Source organism: Nanorana parkeri, unplaced genomic scaffold (genome assembly GCF_000935625.1).
Source record: "Nanorana parkeri isolate BGI_ZX_2015 unplaced genomic scaffold, ASM93562v1 scaffold590, whole genome shotgun sequence".
In the NCBI taxonomy this organism is placed as follows: domain Eukaryota; kingdom Metazoa; phylum Chordata; class Amphibia; order Anura; family Dicroglossidae; genus Nanorana; species Nanorana parkeri.
This window is the reverse complement of record NW_017306858.1, coordinates 198,849-221,177: the sequence shown is the minus strand read 5'-3', so window position 1 is coordinate 221,177 and position 22,329 is coordinate 198,849. Positions and strand designations below refer to the sequence as shown.

The window sequence follows — 22,329 nt, the reverse complement described above, 5'->3', positions numbered from 1 at the left end:
AGACAGCATATGTTTAGCAAAGCAAAAGCAGGAAATGATGAAAATATAGTTTAAAATGTAAGATGGAAAGTCTCTATTTCTGTATTGTAAAACTACAAACAAGTTCCCCTACTTTTAGTTTGTTTAAAGCAACTTGTCCATTGATGCATGCACAGCCTTTCTTTGTTCTTATTCCCAAATATTATTTTGGGTAAAACTGTGGAAAACAAAATCTGAACCAACTGTCAAATCCAGGAACTAACCTTATCCGTACACATTTCAAAGCATCCTTCTGGAGCACACTGAAAGCACCCTTTTTGACACGAAAAAAAAACAAAACAACTTTCTGGAAATAGACTACGGGTGAGCCCCATCTTACAATTTACAGTGCAAAGTTCTATGCCTGGTCATCCTAGCCAGAGGCCAGAGAATTACTATGTGGGAGGTATGGGGGCGTTTCGATTCTCTTCTTTGCAAACACCAAAAATTACATTCATGCACCCCTTGAGGATGTCACTAATTTGACACTTGTTTCAGCAAAGCAGTATTCTTAAATCATAAAAGCTCTTATATATTATGGCCGCAGAATTTTGTTAGTACAAAAGTCACCCAAATAAAAGCCCAATTTCAGCCAAAGCTGTTTGTTTATGTAGAGGTAGAGCAGAGCAGAGGTAGAAAAATTCACCAAGGCAGCTCTACCTGTTCATGGACCCAACCAATGTAATCCAGTGACACCATCAATGCAATCTCATAATTCAAGGCAGGAGTGGGTGGGATATGCATTTGACAATGTCAGACTCCCAGCAGGCTTTAGTCAACCTAAAGGTGCCCACACACCTTGCGATTATCGTACGATAATCGCGGGAAATCCCACGATCGTACGATAATCGCAAGGTGTGTGGAATGCGTAAAATAGTCACAGCTCCAAGCCCGCTCCTGAGATGGACTACAATCTCACGTTTAGTTTACTAATTTGTACTGAGATTGTAGTCCATCATGGGAGCGAGCTTGGAGCGGTGACTACTTTACAACACACACAGGGACCATGGGGAACAAAAGTAGCCACCGCTCCTGAAGGAAGGACAGTGTCAGCACCAATTCAGAGATGATATGAGGATCTACAGCAGAGTGATACACAAACAAGCTACATTCTTGTAAATATTTAGGGTACTTGAATTAATTTAAAATTTAAGATTTAACTAGTTTAGTATCACTTTAAATACTCTCATGATCTGGGAAACAGTGTGCGAGTTCTGGCTGTTTGTAAACTACCAGATTTTAGGTGATCTTTGTCTTCATCTGACACTTCAGCTTGAGTGTCAAAGTATGGCTAAATAAAAAAGGAGCCAAGCTGGCTAATACAGTTATAATAATTTAGGACTTAAATAACTCTTGCACTTGGTCAGTTGTGACTTACTGTCAGGTCCATACAAAGGCAGGCATACATCAATAAAAATGGTTCACCTGTTACTTTTATAGAATAGGGCCCTGTCACTTTCTTTGAATAACTTTATAAGAGAGCAATGCTGAAATTTTTGACATGTTTAACTTTTTCACTGTCAGCACAGAGAGAACAGAAATATTTATTTTCCTGTTAAGTCCGTAAGAGGTTACATCTAACAACTATTGAACATGTATCCCAATTACAGACTAGAAGAAACAAAATTAAATCATTGATAAATATAAATAATGCCAACAAAGCATCAAAACTATGTAAGCTTCTACATATGCTCTGTACACTCAATATGTGTGTATAGATATAGATTATAGATATAGATTATAGATATCGAGAGAGAGAGAGAGAGAGAGAGAGAGAGAGAGAGAGAGAGAGATTACAAGAACTCAGTCACAAATGAATACTATAAAACTACAGCTTTCGCATTTAAAAGCATCTCCATGAAAGACATTAGATCATTTGCTTTTCAGCAGAATATTTTTCATTGCAAAAATAAATCTTTAAGCCTCAGAGCGTCTGTAATAGACAAATCATGTTCAACTAACAGATGCATGAACTAATCCAATTACAAAAAAATGATATGGCTCTGAGTAAGTCTAACATAGCTGCTGCTTTCCTTTATTCAGAGCATAAATAGTAAGCGATAGCAAGCCACAAAACCACAGACAGCACATGCAGTTTGGAGGTTTATAGCAAATACCCACGAGAAGTTTACGGCTAGTGTCCGTCATATCTAGCTCCAGCCATAGGGTTTCCACGTCTTCCCCATTATTTGACGCGATATCGTCCCTTGTATGCACATTTAGATTATTTTTTACGTAAATGCAAACGCCCCCCCCCCTTCTCCCCCCTCTGTCCCTCCTAAACAGGTTATACCCCTCTATATTAGTAGCCCAGTCATGCGTGCTGTCCAGCCAGGTTTCCGCTATACCCACTATATCGAAGTCCTCTTCAATTAGCCTAATTTCAAGCTCCTCTATTTTATTTGCCAGACTTCTAGCGTTGGTGTACATACATTTAATTCCTCTCTTTTTGTGGGACAAAAGTTTACTACCTTGTTGTTCCCCACTATTTTTATTGTTATTGTTATTATTCCAGGGTGGAGGAGAGAATGGAAGTGCAATGGGCTATTCACCTGCTTCAGCTCTTAAACATGAAGCAATGCACATGGTTTGTACTAGGCAATCTGTCATTATTCATTTTACCACAATGAAGTGCAATTGGTACATTTAAAGTAAACCTATACAGGCCAGTCTAGATACAAATAAAAAGGTAACTGTGAAAAGAAGGCACTTTAAGGTTGTCTCAGCTTACATATACACTCCTCCTTCACCTCGCCCCCAGCAGTGCCTTGCCAAAGGCCTCTTGAAGCTTGCTGATATAGAGAGAATGAGCATATGCCCAACTGCCTCACAAAGGGCCCTGCTTGGTGCCTGAACAACAAATCGCCATGACCAGGCAAAGCCAGGTGAGGTGACAGAAGGAGTGTGTGCTAAAACTACAGACTTTTTGAAAGTCTTTATTTTCATGTTATTTGATTTTTTTTTATGGAGAATCTTGTGCCGTCTCCTATATAGTATTTGCTTTGCATTTTCAGTAGCCAATATCAATTCACTTCAAAGGAAACTTGATTTTGAGTGAAATATAGAGAGAGAAATATTCCATTACGTACTTCTCCATCTGAAAATGCCTATGGCCTGAATTCACTAGCTACATGTACTGTCCACCACCATGGGATCAGGATTACGGCCAGGCAACTAGCAGATTTAGAAGGACTTAATTATTGGCAACCTCCATATTTATAACTGGACAAGTGTACTTTCAAGATGAAGAATGCAGTTGGTAAATCTGCAATGGCCTTGTGTCTGCACTGGACATCACTTGTGTGACTATGTGGTTCTGTATTATTGCATACTTAAGTAATTTTTTCCCCATGTTATCAACATAGCTGCATGAAGAATGTACATCTGTAAGGAAAGGTTTGCAATCCCTATATGAAACTTCTGGATTTCTTCATGAATTGTACCCCCAAAAAGTCATAAGAATGAATGTTAAAATGCACACAATTTTACATGGGTAATGCCCTTGTTGAGCAAAATGGTATAAATTTCAAGATCCCTGATCCAAAAGTATGTGAACCTTTATAAGTGGTAACTAGTAGAACCTCCTCTATTATTACTCACACAAATCTGCCCCCTCTCCCCACCCCCAATGGTTATACCTTTGCCTGGAACCGCCATTTCCCCTCTTGCGGCAGCTGATGGTCGGTCTGTACATCATACACCGCACTGAGCAACGCTTGCAAATGGCGAGCACTCATTGGTCAGCATGGTCACCTGACCACACTGACCGATGAGAAGCTCTTCAAAGCAAAAGGTATGACCAGCATGGGTGAAGAGAGGGGACAGATGTGTGTTGCTCATTTCATTTTGTGAGAAAGCGGATTTACACTTTACCTAAAGGCTTTCCATAGTTGCTGATCAAACATGTGCAGCAGTTATTCCATATTTCAGGCTACTACTGGAAAAAATTGTATAATGATGGAACATTATGGTATGCGAGTATTTCACATTTACCATTTGCAAGTGTTTAAATGATTGTCCTATTTTTAACCAAGATAACTTACTACTAGGGATGCACCGATACCGTTTTTTCGTTATCGGGTATCGATATTTTTTGTTTCGGCACTCGCCGATACCGAATACCATTACCAGAAGTGCCTTTAAAAAGGAAGCCAGTCGGCATGTAAAGACTCGCCACCTGGCTTCCCGATTAGCAGGGAAGCCATCTCCATGCTCCCTCGTCACCAGGTGACGAGGAAGCATTGAGCCGGCTTTCTAGCCAATCAGGAAGCCGGGCGCCCAGTAATGACACATTGCCCGGCACCTGATTGGTCGAGAAGCTGGCAAATCAGGAAGTGGCAGTCATTACATGGAGCCCGGGTTCCTGATTGGCCAGAAAACCAGCTACATCTGTCATCGTCACCTGGTGGCAAAGGAACATGAAGACGGCTTTTTGGCCAATCAGAAAGCTGGGGGTGGGTGATGACACACCGTCCTGCTTCCTGACCAATCAGGAAGCTAGGCGGCGAGTCATTACACACTGCCTGGCTTCCTAATTGGCTGAGAAGGCGGCTCCATGCTCCCTCGACACCAAGTGTACAACTGACTCTGAACCTTCCTGTCTCCAAACACCCCAGACACTGCATCTACCTGCCTCCCAGCACCCGAGACAGTGCACCCCAGTACTGTTGACTCTGCATCTTCAGCATGTGCCACTCATTTCAGCATATTCCAGGATGAATGTGCACATGCATATATCATGTATATGCTAGAATTACATTATCCTGGCATGGCTAATCAATGTGGCCAAAGACCCCATATCTGGAAGAAGACCAGGCAAAGACGTCAGTGCAGACAAGGAAGGTTGCGGACAGCACCCTGCTGGAGGGGAGACCAGTATAGTTTTGCTTTAAAAGGTAGCCAATAAAATATATCACTTTTTATCAGCTTTTTATATTAAATGTATAAATAGTAATGGCCAAAATTATATAGATATATATATAGTATTAGTCATGCAAATATGACAAATTGCACCCACTATACTTACCTTTCAGCAAACGGTCCTTCCCGTCCACCAGTACGGGTGTACTATCTGTACCTGTTCCATGTAGTCTGAATTTCGCTCGCAAATTGCAAGCACTCGTTGGTCAACGCAGTCACCTGACGGCACTGACCAATGAGAAGCGCTTCTTAGCACAGCTAAATACGGTTTTGGTTAAAATTATTTTTTTTGTATCAGGACAAGTAGATTGTCATGAGGTACAAGTAGATTCGGCCCCCGCTTTAGTCCTTAGACAAGTAGTTTTTTTCCCAACATTTCCACACCCCTGCTAACCATGGAAACCATTTACCTTATTTTCTCTTTACCCCATGTAGTGAAATCGTGTTTACAGAGATCCGTAGGACAAAGTACAATTTACATAGAAAAGCTTATGGGTCAGAGGAATGACTTTTTCTATGCAGCTTCTTAATCTAAACCAAAGAGCTCTTAGCATAGTTTGTCCATTATTTTTTTTAACTCTGATTATATCCAGTTTTATTTTACAAATAAAAGATAAAACATTAAAATGTACAGAAAAAAAACAAAATCATATTAACAGTTGACAGTAATAGCACCAAAGTATTAACAGCTCCCTCTAGTGGCTAATATACTTATCTTCAGAAAAAGAGAACTGTTGAAAAAGTGCAGGTTAGACTTTTAACACACAAATTGTGGAGTGAAAGTAATTTGAGTTGACTTGGAATCTTAAAATGTTTAGCATCACCAATTCATCGATTTTTCTTGTGTCTGGAAATGCTTTGTAAAGTTCTAAGCAGTAAAATTCATGTACTGCAAACAGTCAAATGTGAATAGGATCAAAATGAAACATTTGCCAAAGTTTACTCACCTGCTGAATGATTTTACTGTCTTTCTGAATGTTCTCTCTAGGAGGAACTTTACCAAACAACTTCCAGCCGGGAGCACTTAGTCCTGGTGATTTTAGATCTTTAGATCTTTTAGAGAAGAAGTTTCTGTTGAGGAAGAGAGGGAGGGAGGGAGAGGGGGAGAGGGAGGGAGGGAGAGAGAGAGATGAGAGGGAGAGAGGGGGAGAGGGAGAGGGAAAAAAAAAAGAGCATTTATTTAAAAAATGTTGAATGTCATAAGGCTTCAAAGTACATTACTAACAATGACAGAAGCTGTAACTATGCTGTCAGCATGTCAGATGATCAGAGATTATTCCATTACTAAGGGCATATTATTCAGCTTAGTGCACTCATTCTTACTATTGCTGCATTACTAACATTGAGCAGAGTGACCAAAGTGTAGGATAACTGGCATTTACACAAGTATTTGTAAGCCCAAATTGCTAAAATCTCATGTAAGCTTTAACATGTTCCATGTTTTTTCACAAACTCATTTCCAGTGTTTAAATAAATGTCATTAGTGTTTAAATAAATGTCATTAGGGTTTAAATCAATTTTAAGAAGTTATTTTCAAAACTAGCACTATAGAACCATCACTGTCTGAAAAGACACAAACTAAGGAAAAACTAGTGACGCGTTTTCACATCGCCTAGAGAAATCATGTGCCAAGGAAAATAAATACAGAGTTTAGTAGCCAGTAGACACTAAGGAGCCACAATACAAATGGTGAAAACCCCAACATCTAGCTATCATTTCTTAGGCACATTGGCTACTGTAATATATTCAGAGTTCACATGTCCCCACCTTACTGGGTCACTGGCCACATGCCTACATACTCAGATGTAGAAACTGCAATTATAAATCATAACCATTTATACCAATGAGTTCATATGAGACATACAGAGAAAGGCATAGGAGTTTCAGCAGACATCACTTTACATCATACATTCGAGTTGAATAACATAATATTAAAATGATTGTATAATGTTGTATACGTATACAAAACCCAAACCCCTGGCTGTGGCCTTGCGTAAGTCCACGGCACTGGAAGGGTTCAAGGTGGGGACTATTGAGGAGAGGCTCGCTCTGTACGCAGAGGATTAATTTTGTTCCTGGTGGACGCAGGCCCATCGCTTAGAGAGGCGCTGAGGATTCTGGATCAATTCTCGGTGTTCTCTGGCTTGATAGTTAACTGGGCCAAATTCCATATCCTGCCCTTAGATGACGGCACTGTGAACTCGGCAGGTGGATCAGTCCCTCTGCAGTGGGTCTCACAGATCACATATCTAGGAATTAAGATCTCGGCAAAGGTGGGAGATTACTAATCCTTGAATCTGACCCCGGCTCTGGCGCAGATCAAGGGAAGGTTGCTGGCGTGACAACACTTATCTATCTCCATGATAGGGAAGGTCAATCTGCTTAAAATTAAGGTTCTTCCTGTGTTGTGTTTCTTATGCAACTCACCGGTATGGGTACCTGCGAGTTTTTTCCGAGGGGTGACTGACATGTTCCGGGACTTTGTGTGGGGCTCGCAGGTGCCGAGGCTCCGGATGCCAATCCTGCAGGCACCTTGGACGGGTGGAGGACTGGCATTGCGTGATATGAGGAAATACTATCTGGCTGGACAAATGGTGGTTGTGCACAGGTGGCTGGTGGAGGAGGACAGTGACTCTGCGGTGGTGCTGGAAGCGGCAAGCTTGGGCTCCTATGAGGCCTTGTCATCCCTGGTATATAGGGGATGCGGGGCCCCGTATGACCTCACACTCTCCATGCGGGCTACCTTGAAGGCGTGGCAGAAGGAGGCGAGTGCACTTGGGGGAGGAGAGCTGCTTGTGTCCCCGCACACGCTTCTGTGGAGGAACCCGAATCTGGAGCATCTTCATACTATACCGGATTGTCATGTCTGGGCCAGGAGGGGCATAAAAAAGTTGGACATACTCACTGTTGGGCGTTTTGCGAGTTTTGCAGATTTGCGTATTAAATTTAAACAGCCGGGCTCCTTTCTTTTCAGATATATGCAACTCTCCCATGCCTTCCAAGCTCAGTTTACACCCACATCGGGGAGCTTTGGTGCCTCCTCATTGGAGTGCATGCTGAGGACCCAGGGGCTTTGTAAGCCCTTATCAACGGTATACAGTACACTATTTCCTGCCAGATTCAGCCCCTTGAACAGCTGTGGGGCACAGTGGTGTAGAGAGGTGCAAGACTTAGATGAGGAGGAATGGAGAGAGGCCCAGGACTGACTATCCTTTCACACATTTGATTTCGGCTAGAGATAGACTAATACAGTATAAATTACTGCACAGGGTGTACTTCACTCCCACGAGACCCAGATATATAGCACAAGCTCAGCAACGTGTTGGTGCACCTTTTCTCCTGCGGGATTTAGTCATGTGTTTTGGGATTGCCCGGTTATTAAGACCTTCTGGGTAGAGATCACGCACTTCATATCTGGGCTCCTGATGCAGGACATACAGCCGGAGATGGGACTCTGCTTACTGGGTCTCACGGAACGTATTACGACTACTCATGCCACTAGCACGCTGTTGGGGATTTTACTGTTCTATGCTAGGAAACTGATAGTGTTGCAATGGAAAAAGCTGGCTTCGCCTACCTTGGATAATTGAAGGGGATTAGTAGAATCTGTTATCCCAGTGTATAAAGCTATATACATATATCCATAGAGCTTGCAAGATTGACATGGACAAAACGTGTTATGCCCCAAAGTCACACTATAAAACAATAAACGTGGGCCCCGTTCACACCAGGGTGGTTTGTGGATCAGCAATGTTGTAAATGTTGTAAGATGTGCCCCTGAGTGTTGGAACTCAGGTGATAACTGTGTATTTTGTACTGTTTGTTTATATGAAAAAATCTAAAAAACAATTTTTAAAAAGTATACAAAACCCAATCAATATTTTAGCTCGGCAAAAGCATAATTTATCATTAAAGTACAGGCAGTCCCTGCGTTACGAACAAGATAGGGGCTGTAGGTTTGTTCTTAAGTTGGATTTGTAAGGAAGTTGGAACAGGTACATTTTTAAGTACAACTCCAGCCTAAAAACATTTTTTTTCTGTTTTCGATAGCATAGAGAAGGGTCAACCCACTGTAACGTTTGTTTTGTGGTGTTTGCCCCTGTTGAGAAGATTTCCCCTCACTTTCTGTCCCTGTGACAATTGGATTTAGAAATTGTTTGGGTTGACGTTGAAACAAGGATTGGTGATAAAGCTTTAGTGGAGACTCTTACAGGAGTGAATTTCCCTTCCTAGGGGAAAATTTCCTCTCATTTCCTGTTAACGCAAGGACAGGAAGTGAGATTAAATCTTTCTAATGAGGATACAGACAGCAGTAAAAACCTCACAGTGACCCGGAGGAAAAGGCGGGCACCCCTTGTCTGCACGTCTAACGAGAACCAACTTCCTGTAATGGACATACAGTACTACGAACCAGACCCAAAAAGGTGGGCACTCCTTGTCGGCACGAGCGTAATAGCATTACAACTACCCCTGCCGTACAGTAATAGCCTCCGTTTGTAAGTAGGAGTCGTATGTAAGTCAGATGTTTGTAACCTCGGGGACTGCCTGTATTGAACATTTCTCATGAATAAAAGGTTTAAAAACAGCACATCTGTAATAATAATAATAATTACTAAAAATAACCAAAACATTTCCTAAAGTTTCCAACCACAGCCAGATTGTCAAGAGTAAAATAATGCGGTCTGCATCCATCAGAAAAGTGATCAATTATCCAAGAGTCGTCATACGAGGCAAAAGTGGCTGGATTTAGAAGTTGCCCAAAGCAATGCATTTTAAGAGAGACGCATATGGTGTTTAAGAAACTAGTGTTCTTTCATGTAAAAGAGATATTTCAGCCACAACAACTATTTCAGTAATGAATCCATGCATATTCACTAAACTCAGGAAGCATTCCTTTGATTAGGATTGGTCTTTGCAAATGCTAGAGCTGTATTCAAGTGATTTCTCATTTCAAATAAAAGACTTAAGTGTTCCAGTAAAAAGATTATGATAATATTTAGCATAATGATCCTGCTGCTTCAATAATCAAATACGAGGAGGAAAAAAACAAATGGAAAATAACTTTACCATCTTCTAGACTAGAGCATTTTATTTGTCTCTACAACTCTTGTGATCTACCGCAGCTATTTCCTTTCCTCTCCTTCCCCTGTGAATTCTGAGTGAAACCATGTGTCAAAACATTACCATCCCGTGAATTATGCAGCGCTGGATGTGAACCGAGAGCATTCAACAAACAGTTTCTTCATTGTTACTTGACCTTGCTTTCTATCAGTGAAAGGATTCTGAGGCGATAACTAACAACAAATAAAAGAGAATCATTTGAAATGTATTCTAACCAGCATAGAACCAGCAAAGAACAGAGTGACTAACAGAAAAGGATTATACCGATACCCATGTAAGGGGACGTACGCTCAGACTCGGACCTAGACAATCTTTTCCATCAGACGGCACGCCACTTGTGTAGAACACTTGCAGCAGACATTCTGCAGCTCTTTTGCCTAGGTCCACTTTTAATCCATTTCACAGCCACCATACGATAATACCTCGGATTAGTGAGGTGCAAGCCATCACTGAGCAGATCACCCTAATAACGAAATGAGTGTTATCCAGAATTAGAAATATATCCTGTTTCATTTGAGAAAAAAAAAAATACCATCCTGCATTGATATTTTTGGTCACTATGGTTGATTTGAGCCAATTAAGTTTCAGAAAATCGAATGAATGTTCCGAAAGCAACCGGCTTTGAATGAAATGTTAACCATGCCATTAGACTGCCAAATTCTAGAGTTAAAGCTCAGGTCAGCTTTAGGCCCCTTTTACACATGGGCTGATCAGGAGAGGATCAGTGCAAATAATGTCCTGATTTTATTTTCTTAATATAGTAAATTTTTAGTTTAAACATTTGATATGTTTTCTATTTTCTATTGTGAATAAAATATGGCTTTATGAGATTTTCAAATCATTGCATTCTGTTTTTAATGTAGATTTTTAAACAGCGTCCCAACTTTTTTTGGGAATTGTGGTTCTATTCTCCTAGTTGTTATTGCTGCAATTATGGCTTGCCATTTTATTCAGATATTTTTAAGATTTGGCGTTGAGCTGCTGGAGCTACAGAGGATCAGAAATCAGTAAGGTGCTTTGAAGTGGTGTCGACATTCTACAGGTGCTCCTCACAATATTGCTTTGAATTACATTACTGTCCTATACTTAAAATAAGTCACCATAGAATTCTGCAGTAACAAAATAAATCATACTTAAAGATGTATGAATAGCTCAAATAAAAAAATCTATTAAATACTACATTGCAAGTCAAGATAATGCCAAATCTACAGAAAACTCTACAAGGAGACTTAAATAGGAAATTAAATGAAAAATTAGGGATACACATGATTTTTAATCACTCAGACTGAAATATAAGGGCCCATTCACACCACATCCAGATCATCTCTTAACAAGACCAGATTGTTTCCGGACTCAAATTGCATCCCAATGTATCCCTATGCCATTTCTTGCCTCTGTTCACACCAGCGTAGTCCATTCCAGACCAGACCAGAAAACAATACTGCAGTTCTCATTTTGTTTGGTCTGGAATGCAGTGAAACGCATCAAATACACATGCAAACACACCTGAAAGCACATTTTAAGTTTAAAGGAGAACTATGAGGCGAGTGAAAAATCACTCAGCCTCATAGTTCGAGCCAACGTGTGACAATGAAACTGTTGCATGTCGACTCAATAGATCGCGAAGTGAGCGAACACATACCGTTGCTCGCTCACTTCTCAATCCTGTCTCTGCAGAGAGCCATGACTGTCACTCACGGCTTCCTGCAGGGATCCTCCACCCCCCCTGTCCGATCCTCCAGCGCTGACTGGCGGAAAGGGACGGGGGAGGGGGCGGGTACAGCTGGCTCCGCTTCTAGATAGGCAGAGCCAGCTGTCAATTACGCAGCTGGGTGGATCCAGACAGAATGTCGGGATCCGTCCTGGCTGCGGCGGTCTCAGTATACCGCGAGCTGTAGCTCGCGGTATACTGAGCTTTGGGTCACAGGAGAACGCTAGTTTGTGTCCTCCCGTGAACCTTTGGATTCCCATCTTGCATGTAGCTAGAACAGAGTGTCAAATCCTTGTCGGCTTTAGGGATGATGGTGATATGTGCTTCCTGTGACTGGCGGGTGAAGGGGCAGTCCGCTGAGATGGCATTAAAGGTGGTATGAAGCAGGGGGGCTACGAGGTCCTGAAAATATTTATAGAAGGCACCAGTAAAACCATCTGGCCCGGGGCTTTTCCCAGAGGGAAGTCCCTTAATAGCGCCTGCAACCTCCTCGAGAGAGAAAGGTTCCCACAGGAGGGCCACAGCAGCAGCCGGAATGTTTTGCCGGCGGAGTATGGACAGGAAGGCAGGCAATGGGGATTGGTTAGGCAAGTAGACATTAACAAACGTGAAGGTCTTGTGGAAGAGGGTCACTTTCAGGAAGGAGGTACCTCCCATTGGGGTCCCGTTCAACCTGCAGGAGTTGCAAAGGCATTGTGGAATGGTTTTAAAGTACTTCTAATGTTTGTTCAGACTATGTAAAAGCTTTAGTGTGCATGATCTGGCCACATGTTCACTTTAAATACATTGGGGGGGAATTCTTTAAAGCAATTGCGGCAGTTTTAGCCTCTTACATTTTTTTTTATGTGCAGATCTGTTTAGCCGTTCCTTTCAACATATGCGCCCGTTTTGACAAGAGCTTACACTATTTTTCCGGTTGCGTGTGTTTTGCGAAAGTTCACAACTGTTCACATCTGCACTTGTCTTGCAGCTGTCTGAAACTGGAACATCACCTAACAAAACATCACTACCTAAGAAGTCCCCATGAACACTTCAAGAAGCGTCAGTGAAGCTTTTTGCCTGGAGTTGCGAGTCTTCTTTCCTGGAGTCTATTTAATCTCATTTATGAACAGCATTACACTAGCATCATGAATCTGGCGGAAATATATCCCATGCAACCATGAGAGTTCAAACACTCAACTGCTATGATAAATTCCCCCCCAGTGTCTAACAATTCCACCTCATCTATCAGATTCACAACACCTATTAATTGAATTTAGAAATGTGCAAAATAATCACTCTTACCCCACGCTCACTTCCTGATTCTGTGACAACCATGAAACAATTCAGCTTTGGTAGCCTGCAATCTTTAAGGCTAGGGCTAGCTGATGTTTTTGCGCAACTGTGCTTTGAAAACCGTTCATTTTTCAATGCACAGAGCATGGTAAAAAGCTCCAGACAAGGAATCCCATTCATGTATATGGGCCATGTTCACACCTGAGCATTTGTAACAAGCAAAAAAACAAACAAAAACGGTCACTATAAAAAGAAGTGCAACTTTTGGCAGATTACAGCGCTTTTTGGTCCCATAGACTTCAATGGGAAACGCAGTGTTTTAGCAGGTGAATTAGTGCATTGTGGCAGTTACAATTGTATTGCACACCGCCAGAGCTCAAAGTTTATATTTGTACACTCCATTCAGGTACCTGCTCAGCAGCGTGGTGCACTGTGCTGCCGTGCAATAGCCTGCAGTGGGATCCAGTGTGATGCAAAAAACATGCAGTATATTGCGTTTTTCTGCGGTGCAGCACACTGCACATCACACTCACCTTCTGGTGTAAACAGGGGACAACAATGGTTCTGAAAATTAGATTTTAATGTGTCCTAGAGGTGACCTGTGGTAATTCGTTGCGGTAAGATGCAGGACTCCTGGGGTTTCAGATCAGCCCCCTATTACAGCCTTCCCACCTTGTGACTTGCTACAAAGTTACAATGCAGCAGAGTAAAGACAGAGAAAGGAGACTGAGGAAATGCTTCCTTTCTTACATCACCTTAGACTAGGTAAAGTCTCTCGACTCAGTGACTGCTTTATTTCCTAGATAAAAAGGTAAAGGCTTTTTTGAAAAATGAGACGGTTGCTGATGTTTGGAATGAATTCATGCACTTTTCTAAAGTTACTGAAAGCTCCACTATAATGCCTCTAAGCCACAGATTACCTATTAAGGGCTCTTTACATTTTTGAGACTTAAAAAAGGAGAACTATGAGATGAGTGATTTCCACTCACCTCATAGTTCTAGCCGACCCGTGACAATGAGACTGTCACAGGTCGGCTCAGTAGATCGGGAGGTGAGCGAACACATACCGGCGTTCGCTCACCTCTCGATCCTGTCACAGCTCTCTGCAGTGACAGGGGGGAGGGGCTGGATTCCCCCCTCCCGCTCCGATCTGCCAGCGCTGACTGGCGGAACGGACGGGGGAGGGTACAGCTGGCTCTGCCTCTAGATAGGCAGAGCCAGCTGTCACTCACGCAGCTGGGCGGATCCCGACTTCCAGGTCGGGATCCGCTCCGGCGTCTCAGTATACCGCGAACTGTAGCTCGCGGTATACTGAGCTTAGGGTAACGGGAGGACGCTAGTTTGTGTCCTCCCGTTACCCTAAGGAGAACTATGGGGGAAAACACTGACCCCATAGTTCTCCTTTAAAAATGCATTTGTTTTTAAGTTTTAGTAGTAGTACTTCTGGTGAATTTCGCATTAACCCATGTGTTAATCTAAAAAATGCATGCAACAACGCAATGCAAAGCACGGGGGGGGGGGAACACACCTAAAAAAGCATGTGAAAACACAATATTAAAACGCAAAAGTGTAAAAGGGCCCATACATAGGGCTATGACTTTTCAATGGTTTTGTTTTGCCAGTGCGATATCTTTTATTGTGGTTGAACTGTAGACAGACATAGGTTAAGTGCTTCACTATAATTATGAACAGTACACAAAACCACAAACACAATACCATTCACAAAATTAATACCACATTTGCAAAGATAGGATTATCCACACCAAGATGAACAAAGGCATCACAGAAACCACACCACAACTAACAGTCTGGATTGAAACGCTATAGAAATGACGGATTTTTTACATTATACAGGGCGCTAAACGCAAGGAATACTGCCAAGCCTGTCGCTCTCCTCCTTTTACTATATTAGACATCCTGTCTCCCAAAAATGCTTACTAGCATTTAAGAGAATTAACTGTATTGATAGATGTCAGTGTGCCTTGTAGGTTTAGCTTAGTGATCCTCAACCAGCAGCCCTGCTGAGCCATGACTGTGGCGCACACCGCATGGCACAGAACTGGATACTCTATGGTCTTGGTTCTCAACTGGTGGGTCGTGACCCAACAGTGGGTCGCGACCCCGTGTTCAGTGGGTCGCCGCATGCCTTCCACTTTTCTAGGCGAGATGCTCCTCAGCCTCCCCCTAGCGCAGCACTGTCAGTTCTTGCGCCAAGCAGCCATTCAAAATATGCTGCCTGGCATCGAGTGTCAGCTTGAGGTGGGGTGAGCTGGGGCTATGGCCGCGAGGGAGCACCATCCATACGTGCATTACTTAGAGCTCCCTCACATGACCTGTAGAGGTGCCTGGACCGGAGTGACATCACATTCTGGCCCCAGCACCTCTACAGGGCACGCAAGGGAGCTTTACAAGTAATACACATATGGATGGAGCTCTGTCACAGCACAGCAGCCCACACTGGACCCCAGTTCTCTTAAAGTAGGGATACTGGGTGGACCTTAAAAAGTAATTAAACATTTAGTCCCAGTGTGTGTGGGAATGGGTCTGTGGTTGTGTATGCACAAATGCACCTCCCACAAACAGTTCGTACTTCAGGCATTCATGACGCATGTGCAAACCATTTTCAAATATCAAGCAGCTTCAGCACCCTTCAGGTGTAGCTTGGGAGTGCTGAAAACAGAGCTCAAAATGGAACCCTTTCTTTATTTCTGTATCCCGAGCCTGTCCCAAAGATGCAGGGCTTATAATAAAATAATTTCCTGTAATTTTTCCAATGCAACATTTACATGATTTGCACACCCTTATGCATTTACCCCAGAATATAAACATACATTCAATCAGCCGATTATGTTATCACATAGTAAACTTATGCGTTTTACTTTAACCGCCTCCCGGCCGGCTGTACTGATACAAAAAAAACGGCTGGGAGCTCCTGGATGTAACATGCCGTGTATATACGGCCTGTTAGCCGTGCGCGAGTGTGAAAGACAAAAAATTTAAAAACAGGTGGCAGCAATGCCTGTTACCATGCTATAGAGCCGGTGAAATCGCTTGTATCAGCTGCCAGCCCGTGTGCCCCCCCTCACGCTGGTCCCGGGCTCCGTTGTGAGCACGGGACCAGCATAGTGCCTCTCTGACAGGGGATCAGAGGGAGGTCGGTACATGATCTCCCTCTGGTCCCCTCTCAAGTGTCAGAATGCGGAAGTGATGTATATTACAGCACTTCCGCATTCTCGTGTCACTCTCCAGCTTCAGATGCTGGAGAGAAGCTGATGAAGCAGATATCTGCTTCATCAGCTTCTTCAGGGGGGTCCTAGGTGACATTTGGGGTTTTGGAGACCCCTGATGTCTCCATTAAAGAGGACCTGTCGCATCTTTTGCGATCACATAGGGGGGTTTCTTAGCCCCCTCTGTGATAGCAATAAAGTTAAGTGGGAAAAAAAAAAAATAGGAAAAAAAATTAAAGTTTTCAAAACAAAAATGTAAAGTTACACATAAAAAAGAATTTAAAGAAACAAAAAATGTTTTTAAAGTCCCCACCAATACATACACGCATGCAAACATGCATCAGGTGCACATGTTACATATCGCCGCGAACGTCGCAGTGAGAGCAATAATTTTAGGGGCCATCAATCACTGATAACACTAAACTGATGAGGTGTAACCATGTGGCCTTTGGTTAATTTTGGGTATTGTAGTTTTTTGCGATTTCGTGGGTGCGCGCAATTTTTAAGCTCGACATGTTTGGTGTCTATTTACTCGACGTGACCCAGTCTTTTATATTTTACCAAAAAATTGGGTGATAATAATTGTTTCCTAACAATGTAAAAAAAAAAAAAAATGTTCCCTAAATCTTCAGTAATTTTTCCTTAATATAGCAAAAAATAAAACCCGCAGTGGTGATTAAATAACTCCAAAAGAAAGCTATCTGTCCCCAAAAACATGGTATAAAATTCATTTCAGTACAGCGTTGCATGACGGAATAAATGTCAGTCAAAGTACCGCAGCGCTGAATACTGAAAAATGGCCCAGACAGGAAGGGGGTTTAACCACCTGGTAAGCAAGTGGTAAAGGATTAATTCCCCTTAAGAAGCTACTCTGCGACACACACACACGGGGGGAAAAAAAGTTTGCATACATTGTTAGCATAACATTCTGATAAGATTAAGTTGTGTAGACGAGGGCACAAACTAACATGGCAGTGACTTTGACAGGTTAGCAACTGCTAAAAATTTGCAATGACATTGCATTCACCTACATGAGCATTTGATGCTTGCGATGTGAACGCAAATGTCATCCAGACCATTCACCAGCACTATTGTGACGTAGGGATTAATCCAAGGAGTAAATCTAGTGATCTATTGCTGCAGGAAGGCACTAGGGAGAGGTGTAACAGCACTGTCTTGGCCTCTGTCACTCATGACATCACTCCCATGTGAAAGCATTCTGTATACATTCGCTTCTACATCTCGCTCCTATGGAAGGCTGGAAGCAACTGCTCTCCGCTCCATGTATAAATTTAGGCATATTGCGACTCCATGGCAGTAAGGCAATGTATGAGAAAGATTATTGTATGAGAGAGTCTCAGGTACTTACAAACCGCAAACGACTAGTACCAGATTAAGGTCAGATGGCCGGAGTGACCAAAGTCACTTTCGGTGGGCAGTAGGAATGAACCGAAGATCGGAGTTCCACGCAAGCAGAAAGATGCTACCACGACCCCGGCTGGAAAAAAAGTGTGGTGTGTACAACATGCCAACCAGCAGATTACTTCAGCGCTTAGTCCCACCATATTAACCCCTTCTATGGTAGAGATTAGCAAACGTAAAAGTGCCCAGTGACCAATGTTAATGAGAGATGCTTGGCCTGACCAGCCTACTCATGGAGTGAGTCTTCAGAGACAGGGCAAGTGCTGTGGCAATGCCAACAGCTCTGAACTTTGCAACTGCTTTGCAGTTAACCCGCTACCACAATGGTGTCTGGAAAGCATCATAGACAGAACTTAATGACTAAAATTTCACTTCCAGTCTATTCCGCAAGGTCAAGCCCAGCAGTGTCTTGATGCAGCACTCCAAAAGCAAGGCTCAGGGCAGCCGAACTGGAGAGCTGCAATCTAGGGAGACCAGTTCTAGCAGCAATGCAAGTGTTGATTGAGGAAGAATTCTAATGCACAAAAAAGTGCTGGGTTAATCTTTTACACAGCAGAATTATAGGAAAGACATCCACAAAGACATGTTGGTATTAGGAGAGATTATCCTGGGCTGGTCCACAGTATTTTTGTTTGACAGTGTCCAACCCTCCTGTAGGCAGCAGTATACCTCCAAAAGATGAACTACCTGTGCCCCTCAATGGACTGAAAATGTTTTCGTAAAGAAATAGGTAAAAATGCAGTTTCAGTTTATTTAATCATAACATATGTTACATAATTAAAACTATACCAAATATTTGTACTGAATTTATCCTATTTATCCCGAGACAGTGACCCCAAATATGTGTAGATTTTGATACATCTTTGAATGTTCGACCAACAAGGGTGTGTATATTTTAGATTTCTAGATATATTAGGCATTTTCCAGCACAATGTCTGTAATCCACTGACAGGACTGGGATCACATACATTTACAAAAAGGACCATTGAGAATGAGCTTAATAAAAACAGATGAGACTGTGTCCACTTCTTAAAAAAATATTTCTAGGTTAAAAATTGCGTGGGCTTGCGGAAACAGGCAAAAAAAGGTAAATATGTGATGCAATAAAAACTTGTTCCGTTTCAGATAAAAGATATCTGCAATTACATACCTCCTTAGAATTAGGCTGGGTTCACACCTGAGCGTATTTTTATGCTCGTTTTTCAGCTAGTTTTTTCGTTCAGTGAAACGCACATTTCACTGGCGGTATGATTTTTTCCCCTTTATTTTCTCTATTTAAAAATTTTTTTTTTGGTTTCACTTTTAAACTTCCCGCTGGCTCCGCCCCCCTGCAACGTGGCCGCTCGCAAGGGACGGAACCCGGAAGTCGGCAGCCGCCAGAGGACACAGCTGGGATCGCGGACAAGGTAAGACCTGTACGCTGTATTTCCGAGTGTGGCTCGGGGTTACCGCTTTGTTAACCCCGATCCACACTCAGGAATACCAATGGAAACGCGCGGCAAAACGCCCAAAAGAAGCTCTTGTACTTCTTTGGGCGTAGGGCATTTTGCAGCACGTTCCTACGCGCTGTAAAACGCCCAGGTGGGAACCATGCCCATAGGCAATCATTGGTTTTCACATGTTGAGCGCTTTACAGCGCGTAGGAACGCGCTGTAAAACGCCCAGGTGTGAACCAGGCCTTAGTCTGTGCAGACAGTATTGCCACAATCTACAGGCAGCTTAACTCTTCAATAAGGGGTCAAAAAGATGGGCACCAGACCAAACAAGAATCAGAGTCCATAAAAGTTTAATGTTTTAAAGTTTGACAAAACCAATAAAAAAAACTGCCAATGTGTTTCTTGGGCAAACACATTACCCTTCTTCAGGGCTTAAAACAATACAGTAGAAAATGAAGAGCTCAAAACAGTAATATTCAGAGTTATTTGTGTTTTTCTTCTGGAACACAATTCATAAATGGCAGTGAGGAAAATTCAAAGATAAAATAAAATGATGGCCCAAAAATTATTAGCAAGGTGAGCCTGAGAACAGAGGCAGGGTGGGGGAATGGACACCTAATTGCCCACCCATTCTACAGTGCAAGAAACCTCTGGCATGACTAAAAGGAAACAAGACGTGGGCGCAGTCTGCAGCTCCTGGAGATCAGAGGGTTGCCCAGAGGGTGCGGAAGCCAGCTCCACTGACAACTTTACATTTTAGGATGCATTGGCTTCCCGGTGTTTCTCCAGCCTTGTATTATGGTATCCTCTACACAGGACATTGCGCAGAGAACAGTACATATAGATTGCGGGTATTACTGTATAAGTCATTACTGTCATTTCTAATAGTAGTGGACTATACCATGGATAATAAATGCTAATAATAATTCTGAAAAAACAGCTTTAAAAAATGTGTATGTTCTTAAAGACTCGTATCATGTTTGTAAAGTATGGGATCTTTTTTTAATGTAACCAAATAAAGTTAATCATGAATATATAGAGATATATATATATTATATATCATATATAATGTGTATTCGGAGGTACCTTAAAAGTCTGTGGTTTTAACTGAGTGATCTTTTAAACCAGTTTAAAAAAAAAAATTATAAAGTCGGACTAATCGGTATAAACAAATTAACAATGTAATGGGATTTCTCTACCGGTTTTATTTCTTTGGGACGCCAGATAGTTTATCAGTTTAATCTCTGAATAAGGAGAAGGAATGTCAATGACATTGTTGTAACCTCAATCTCTTTCCTGCCAGAAACAAATACGTAAAATTATACAAAAACACACCCTTACAAATGAGGCCATATTAATAGACATGCAAAGAAAATACTTTTCAAGAAGTCATTTTACAATTATGATTTGTATTTAGTAACTGGTCCAAAAGGAAAAAAAAACAATGTGATGTAGGTTTCATGGGTAAGAATGCTGCTGGGCAAAGTTGTCAGCATGGCACTTGTAAGATGTGCCACACAGCACAGAGAGGCTCAGGTCATCTCTGGAGCGTCTGCGGATTTTTCCAACAAGCTCATTTATGTAGGAGCTGGAAAGTATGCCGAGCCAATCTAGCCAGTGAGATTACTTCCACACTTATGAACTTCACACAAAAGCAAACAAGGAAATATTAGTCCTATGAAAACCAGTCAGGCTGAGACTGCTGACCTCTCCTGAAAATACTAACTGCCTAGCCATTCAGATAATCTAAAGAGAACTATGAGGCGAGTGATTTCCGCTCATCCTCATAGTTAGAGCCGACCTGTGACAAAGAAGCTGTCACAGGTCAGCTCTAACAAAATCGGGAAGTGAGCAGAAACATGCTGCCGATCCGCTCACTTCCCGATTGTCTCCCTGCAGGGATCCCCCTCCCTTCTCCAATTCTCAAGCGGAGTGGATGAACGAACGTGTAAGGGGGTGGGCACAGCTGGATCTGCCTCTAGATAGGCAGAGCCCGCTATCACTCACACAGCTGGGTGGATCGACAGTATTGTCGGGATCCGTCCCGGCTGCGGTGCCCTCAGTATATCACAGACAATAGCCCGCTATATAGTGAGCTTTGGCTCACGGGAGGAGGTTAGTATATGTCCTCCCATGACCTTAAAAAGAACTATGGGGAAACCCACTTACCCCATAGATCTCTTTTAAGGGCCTATTCATACTTCCATTTTTCCTGCAGTAAATACATTCGTTTTGGAACATGAAAATGCTGAAAATGCATTTTAAATAAAATCCCGTCATATGTTAGTGGTTCACATTGATGTGCCTATAGTTTACAAGTAAACTACAAAAACCAATTCACACCTATGTGTGTGCAGCACCACATATTGACCGGCCTGAATATATTGACTTTAAACAACTACGCAGATCAGAAGTTCTGGCTTCATTGCTGCATTGTTCTTCCTGATAAGTGGGAAAGAAAAGCAGATGCTAGAGACACAGTTAGGTAACTAGCAACTTCAAAAGTAATAGCAATAGGCAATTAAAAAAAAAGCAATAGGAGCCTTCATATACGTTTCCTTTCATATACAGTATGATTCAGACAGTCAAGACCAAATAAATAGTGAAAGAATAGGGGTGCATGCCACTGTGATCCTCAACACAGAATGAGGATTTGTACATGTTCATTTAAATGTTTGAAAGTCAGATAATATTTCATTATACAAGTTTGCTTATTTTGGTTTAGACGTATGATAGTGGTTAAGTATCCTGAGGGCATTCAAGCCTCACAAAATGACTGCAGATGACAAATAGAAATGAGAGATTGGCTAAATTTTCCACTGTTGGAAAATCACTCTCTGCAGAAGATTAATGAATTTCCTCAAAATGATCAATTGAGTTGAATACAAGACAATTAAGACTATTACTATTCAAAGCATAAATCATTGGCAACAACTAGGGCTGCAACAACTAATCGACATAATCGATTATTGAAAAAGTTGTCAACTTTTTCAATAATCGATTAATCGGCTTCTGATTGGTTGGCCCTGTTCACGGCTCCACACACGCTGCGCATCACACCTTCTCCCCACCTCACGCTCGCCGCTGCCAGACCTGCCCGCATCCACGCTCCGCACCTCCCACTCACCGCCTGCCCAAATCCACGATCGGCACAGGGACGCGGGGAGAAGAAGTAAGGAGGAGCAGGTGTGGGCCGATG

The 22,329-nt window shown here is 42.3% G+C and overlaps 1 protein-coding gene across 1 annotated transcript in view; it reads right to left on the bottom strand.

The window, feature by feature from the left end:
• Window positions 1–22,329, bottom strand: part of TBC1D12 (TBC1 domain family member 12) — an 86,578-nt gene that overhangs the window by 33,266 nt on the left and 30,983 nt on the right. Inside the window, exon 3 of the mRNA XM_018562671.1 lies at window positions 5,886–6,009. Coding sequence (XP_018418173.1) covers window positions 5,886–6,009 — 124 coding nt within the window. The remainder of the gene's footprint in view (window positions 1–5,885; window positions 6,010–22,329) is intronic.